This window comes from Ursus maritimus (genome assembly GCF_017311325.1).
Source record: "Ursus maritimus isolate PB19 chromosome X unlocalized genomic scaffold, ASM1731132v1 scaffold_X1, whole genome shotgun sequence".
NCBI classification, from domain to species: domain Eukaryota; kingdom Metazoa; phylum Chordata; class Mammalia; order Carnivora; family Ursidae; genus Ursus; species Ursus maritimus.
In genome coordinates this window covers 44,018,273-44,025,107 of record NW_024423319.1, presented here as the reverse complement: position 1 = coordinate 44,025,107, position 6,835 = coordinate 44,018,273, and the positions used below count along the sequence as shown (strand labels likewise).

Genomic DNA, 6,835 nt, shown 5'->3' with positions numbered 1-6,835 from the left:
TATGGTCAGGAATAAGACAGGGATTTCCACTCTCACCATTAGTATTAAACATGGTACTGGAAAGGCACCTGGGTGGCTCAGTCGGTTAAGCGTCTGCCTTCGGCTCAGCCCCGCATCAGACTCCCTCCTCAGTGGGGATTCTACTTCTCCCTCTGTCCCTCCCCTGCTCATGCTCTCTCTCTCTCTCTCAAATAAATAAATATAATCTCTAGAAAAATAAAATACATAAGAAAAATCATAGTACTAGAAGTCTTAGCCTCAGTAATCAGACAAGAGAAAGAAAGAAAAGGCATCCAAATCAGCAAGGAAGAAGTCAAACTTTCACTATTTGCAGATGACAGGATACTCCATACAGAAAACCCAAAACTCCACCATAAAGGTTGCTAGAACTCATACATGAATTCAGCAGAGTCACAGGCTATAAAGTCAATGTGCAGAAATGTGTTGCATTTCTATGCACCACTAACAAAGCAGGAGAAAAAGAAAGCAAGGAATCAATCCCATTTGCAATTGCACCAAAAACAAGATATCTACGAATAAATCTGACTAAAGAGGTAAAAGGTCTCTACTCTGAAAACTACAGATGACTTATGAAAGAAATTGAAGAGGGCACAAAGAAATGGAGAAGCATTCCATGCTCAGGGATTCAGAGAACAAACATTGTTAAAATGTCTATCCTACCCAAAGCAATCTACACATTTAATGCAATCCCTATCAAAATACCACCAGCATTTTTCACAGGGCTAGAACAAACAGTCCTAAAATTTGTATACAACTGCAAAAGACCCTGAAGAGCCAAAGCAATTCTGAAAAAGAAAAGCAAAACTCGGAGGCATCAAGATTCCAGATTTCAAGCTACATTACAAATCTGTAGTGATCAAGACAGTAAGGTACTGGCACAAAAACAGACATGTAGATCAATGGAGCAGAAGAGAAAACCCAGAAATGGAGCCACAACTATATGGTCAACTCATCTTTGACAAAGCAGGAAAGAATATCTAGTGGGAATGGGAGAACGGTAAAAGTGTTTTAAGGACCGGCACAATGGCCCAGGTCCAAGTGCTAGATAGAGTAGGTGGCACTCTGGAGAGTTACAGGTCTTTTTGTGCCCAGTGAAGTGGCTCTGAAAAGAGCCTTTGGTTTGCGAGGTGGTCAGCTGGTCCGGAGGGCAGCAGCTCATTGGTGTAAGGTGTACCTGATGATGGCCTTGGTGGCCTCGGACACGGCGTGCTTGCCGATCTCCCCGGGCAGCAGCAGGCACACGGCTGTCTGGATCTCCCTGGAGCTGATGGTGGAGTGCTTGTTGGAGCCCTTGGTGGAGCGAGCCAGACGAGCGGCCTCGTCGGCGATGCGCTCGAAGATGTCCTTAACGAACGAATCCATGACGCTCACGGCCTTCTTCGAGAGGCTCAGGCCCTCGTGCACCTGCTTCAGAACCCTGGGGAAGTAGGTGGCGAAACTGTCGGGGCGGCGGCGGCGGCGGAGGCAGTGGCGGCGGCATTGGCGCCTTGGCTGCTTCTGCTTCGGGCTCTTCGGGTCGGCTGCCGAGGGTTCCTCCGTGCCCAGGCTTTCCTCAGAAGAGGTCCCACAGCCAGGCTCAGCCATGTGGTGCTCGCCTTCCTTACAGCTCAGAAGGAAGGACGCGGGAGGCGGTTGACCCGGTGCTGGCCTATTTATAGACGCTGCATTTCCTGACGTCACCGGCAAGCCCTATCTGATTGGACAAAATACAAAGCCAGAAGGCGGGTCACTGAGCCAGGTCTCGTCAGATCTGATTGCATGCCCTCGAGCTTCCCGTCGTTTCAGTCAGAGTGGGAATCAGGCGGCCTCTAAAGCTCTTGTGATGGCCACCAGAAAAACGTTCACTCACATTCCATGTGAAGGTGCAGTTTGCCTCCAGATGTTGGGTCACAATCTCACGGTTGTGAAATCCCACGCAACTTCGGGCTCCATGCTGAGCTTGGAGCCTGCATGGGAATCTCTCCCTCTCCCTCTGTCCCTTCCCCTTCTCTCCTACCCTCTCTCTCTCTCGGTCCCTTTAAAAAAGAAAAAGAGTTTCATGTTGAAAATCTGGAGTAAACTACACCTCCACAGGGAGTATATGAAACAAATGGGCGAACATGAAACGCAAAAGCTTCTGCACGTCAAAGGAAACCGTCAACAAAATGAAAAGGCAACCTACCCAAAACGGGAGAAAATATTTGCAAATCGTGTTTCTGATAAAGGGTTAACATCCACAATATACAATGAATTCCAAAAACTCAAAAGCAGAAAAAAGAAAAATCAAACAACTTGATTAAAAACCGGGCAAAAGATCTGAATAGACATTTTTCCACAGAAGACCGACAGATGCCCAGCAGGTACATGAAAAGGTCTCCCATATCACCAGTCAGGGAAAGACAAATCAAAACCACAAGGAGGTAAAACTTCCCACCTGCTAGAATGGCTATAATCAAAAAGACTAGGAATAACAAATGCTTGTGAGGATGGAGAGAAAAAGGCAGTCTCCTGCACCATTGGTAATGTACTGTATGAAACGAAAACTGGTGCGATCACTTTGGAAAACAGCATGGAGCTTCCTCAAAAAATTAGAAGTACCATATGATCCGACAATTCCACTTTGGGGGTATTTATCTGAAGAAAAACCGGTACAACGAACGGGCACTGCCATGTTCGTTGCAGGATTATTCACGATAGCCAAGATACGGAAGGATCTAAGTATCCATTTCTGTCGGCAGGATATGGCCTGGTTTTACGTGCTTTGAAGTCAGACCGACCTGGGTACAAATCCCAGCTTTACTCTTTACCAGTTGTGTGCCATTAGGGAAGCTCCCTGAGCCTGTGTTTTCTCATCTGTGAAAAGGGAATGATAGTAGTAGCCACCTCATAGGGTTGTTGTGAGCATTAAATGAGATGATGGAAGTAAACTGCTTAACACAATAGACGTCATGAGCACTCAATAAATTTGGGCTGTATCATTTCCTCCCACATGGCACAGGAAGTCAGCCCATTCACCCAGCCCTGGCCTTCCTCTATTATAGAAATTGAATCAAACAAAGAATTGAAGAAATAGAGGTCATCAACGAGTTATGGTCCCAAATGGCCTGGCTTCCAAGGGTGTGTCTTGTCAAACCTTCAAGGATCAGGTAATCCTACTGCTAACAAAATAGTTCCAGATAATGAAGAAAAAAAAATTCATTCTTATTTCAAGAAAATACAATATGATGGCAAAAACTTATTGAAGAATGTGTGCTAAACAAATTTCTGATAAGTCCCATTTTTAAAGGAGGATACAAAAATTCTACTTCAAATATTATTAATAAATTTGGTGTCGCATTGCAGAAAAACTTTTTAAATAAGAGAAACAGCTTTACTGCTGTAAATAATAAATTACAAGCATCAAACTGGGGGAAACATTATTCATAAAACAAAATACCCCATACAGACTTTTTTCAACACGACCCCTACTGTGGAGTTCATTTAAATAAATTACCAGGAGCCACAGTACAGAAATAGCTATATCAGGACATTCATAAAATAGTGCCTTTTTCAAGCTTCCTAGAACCGAAGTAACTAGTCTAACTAGCTCAGATTTATCCAAATCTATTGTTTTCTGGTCTACACTCTTTTGGGGTTTTTTTTAATACTCTTTTATTTTTTTTTTTAAATGCAAAGCTTCAGAACCTGCAGTTATGCCTCAGGAGATGATGGGAACATCCAATCAGAGTAGCCCAAGCCCCACCCTGCACTGGTTCAGCCAATAACGGACTTGAAGACCCTGAACCACAGCCATTGGCTCAAAGTGGGAGCAGGTGAAGTATGAACCAGTAAGTGTTCCTGGGTGTTCGCCCTTAGAGACTGAGGAGGAAATAGGTGTGTGATATATTTTTCCTTCCTTGTTTGTTCAGGGCCTTAAATCTCAATCCCTAATATTAATGAGCTTATTGGGGGAAAACTATGGCTCTGGTTAGACAAGCAAGTGAATCTAGTAACTAGAAGGGTTTCCCCACATTATATATTTAAGAACTGCTGTGGGGCACTTGGGTGGCTCAGTTGGTTAAACGTCCCACTCTTGATCTCAGCTCAGATCTTGATCTCAGGATCCTGAGTTCAGGCCCCGCTTTGGGCTCCACAATGGGCATGGAGCCTACTTTAAAAAAAAGAAGAAAGAAAGAAAAAGAAAAAAGAAATGCTGAGTAAAACTACTTTAGGTGAGCAATTGTTCCCATCTCACGTCTGTATGAGTACTCACTTAGCAGCTACGTCTTTCACCTGCCACCATGTACCTCTCATTTCAGCCCAACACTTAAACTGTTCAGGATAGAATCAATATTAATGAAACTATTAACAGATGCAACTGAACAATGGGTTATTATCCAATCCCAGCTCACCTGACAAAGTTAATTCTTTCTGTCAGGCCCTTTGAAATAATCCTAATCTTGTGCAAATGCAGCCTAAATGATATGCAAATGCAGAGGTTGCTGAATCTATCGTGGATGTACAGTATGTTTCTCAAATTTGCAAACAGCAATGTTGAAAGCAGAGCAAATGTATTGGATGACAGAATCAGGATGCAAAGAAATCTCGTCATGAGCATACTTGAGCACATCAGCAACCAGAATGTTCCCCATTCATGTAAGTTGGATTCAGAGGATCAGGGAAGTGTCATCAGGAGAAGCCTTGGAGGTATAGAGGTAGGCATACAACAGTTGACTTCAAATATATGAGGAGGGACAACTACATTATTTGGGTCTCCAGCACACAATCCTAGGACTATTGGATAGAAGCTATAGGAAGGCAGGTTTGGGCACAGTGTAAGTAAGCAGCCTGTCACAGCAAGAAGCTGAGTGACTGCCAGATAATTCAGGCAAGAGGTAAGGTATTGATGACCAACATGGTTACTTCAAACTCTCAAATCTTCTGGCTACACTAAGCCTTGTGATTGTGTTACCTAACCGACATTTGATCAGAGTTAACCCAACTACTGTTTTACTTATTGAAGTTTATGTTATTGAAAACAGCTTCCACTTCCTATAAAACCAGTCATTATTTAAGGATGTCAGCCCTTAGAAGGAGGTGGTAAGATAATACCTGAGGTTGCAAATAGGTACGGACAGCATAATCGCTTTTTGTAGGAAAATATACAAATATTAATAGACCACCCTGGATTGTCATACACTCAAATGTTGATACTTCTGATTCGTGGGATTCTAGGTGATTGGTTCTTATAAGTTTTCAGTGATGACAGTATTGTTTATGGGCAGGTATCGGAACTTGCCTATTTACATGTATTCCTTATTGTATTGGTCAGTTTGAGTTGCCATAACAAAATACCATTGACTGGGTGGCTTAAACAATAGCAATTTATTTTCTCACGGTTCTGGAGGAAAGAAGTCCCAGAACAAGGTCCTGCAGGATCAGTTTTTGCTTAGAACTCTCTTCCTGTCTTGCAGATGGCCACTCCCTTGTGTCCTCACATGGCAGGGAGAGGGATCTCTGGTGCTTCTTCCTCTTAAGGCCACTGTTCTATCAGATGGGCCCCATCCTTAGGACCTCAATTAACCTTAATTACCTCCTAAATACCCTATCCCCAGATCCAGTCACATTGGGGGTTAGGGCTTCAACATATTTTTTTGGAGGTGGGGGAGAACAATTCAGTCCATAACACTTAATGCTCACCATGAATACCAAATACTTGGTTCATTAAGATAGTGAATTTTGTTCAGGACAGGGAGACCGACCAGAGGTTCAGTGCTGTGGGTTACCCTCAGGTATATCTGAGTTTCTGCTTAATAGTAAGATGTGATGTGCTTAGCACAGTGTGTGCTAGCATATGCCTCCTATGCCCTTCTGCATGCATCACCAGGCTTGGGCATCTCCTTCCATTTAATTTAAAAGCACATTTGAGAAAGCGAGAAAGCCCAGCTAGAATTCCAACTCTTATTCACCTTAGATCATCACTTCAGATGTTTTCATTTCTTCATTTCTGAGATAAGGAGGCTAGTCCACATGACCTCTCCTTCCAAGGTTCTCGAATTGTATGATTCCAATTCTAAGGAAAAAGCACCTAGCATCACTAAGTCAGGACCCACTGCACCTGGACAGATGAGAGCCTATTCCACGAGAATGATCTGCAGAAGTGTGTTTCCTGCAACCATTTTGCTTGGTTGAAGAGTACCCTTGGTACTTTCATTCCTCAGAAGACCACTAGGAATGAACCACAGGAGCCTTAATGTATTGATTTTACTTATTATTTTATTGCTACATTAGAAATGAAAACAAACTGTGAGAAGCTGCAAACCCATGCCACTTTATGAAGATTATGGAGCAATGGAGACATCCATTGTAGAGGGTGAAAAGTAGCCGACCCTGTAGGGGGGTGGAAGGACTTCACACACAAAGGTCATCAATGGTGGGACTGTGGACAACCCTTGCCAGCTGGAGTTTATGCACCAATGGAAAGTTTAAAAATGAACATAAGGGAACATTGGCTACTCCTGACCTCAGCCAGGGAGTATGGGTGTGAAGCATTAGACAGTGCCTAAAATCTCTACAAGCACATAGGTTTACAAAAAAACAAGCCCCAAACCGAGACACTCAGGCATTGTTGAAAACTGCTCTTGGGAGAAGATTCCCATTTTATGAAGTTTGAACACACTCTTTCTCCTGCTGGATAGCTGGGGGGAAAAAAACAAACATAAAAAAATCGTTAAGAAGGTATTTTTCTAAGATTAAGTTCAATTTCTTCCCCAAAAGCACATTTCTAACTCACTGAAAGTTGCCATGCCTGCTTACAGGTGTGTGTGTGTGTGTGTGTGTGTGTGTGTGTGTGTGT

At 43.2% G+C, this 6,835-nt stretch overlaps 2 protein-coding genes across 2 annotated transcripts in view; both read right to left on the bottom strand.

Annotated features, from left to right (window-relative positions):
* Window positions 1–1,176: 1,176 nt before the first annotated feature.
* Window positions 1,177–1,605, bottom strand: LOC121102419 (late histone H2B.L4-like). Its single transcript, XM_040628263.1, has one exon. It carries the CDS (start codon window positions 1,603–1,605, stop codon window positions 1,177–1,179), a length of 429 nt encoding a protein of 142 aa, XP_040484197.1.
* A 4,632-nt stretch (window positions 1,606–6,237) lies between these two features.
* TMSB15B (thymosin beta 15B) overlaps window positions 6,238–6,835 on the bottom strand; it is a 3,042-nt gene continuing 2,444 nt past the window's right edge. The window contains exon 3 of the mRNA XM_040629540.1: window positions 6,238–6,677. Coding sequence (XP_040485474.1) covers window positions 6,640–6,677 — 38 coding nt within the window. The 3' untranslated portion in view covers window positions 6,238–6,639. The remainder of the gene's footprint in view (window positions 6,678–6,835) is intronic.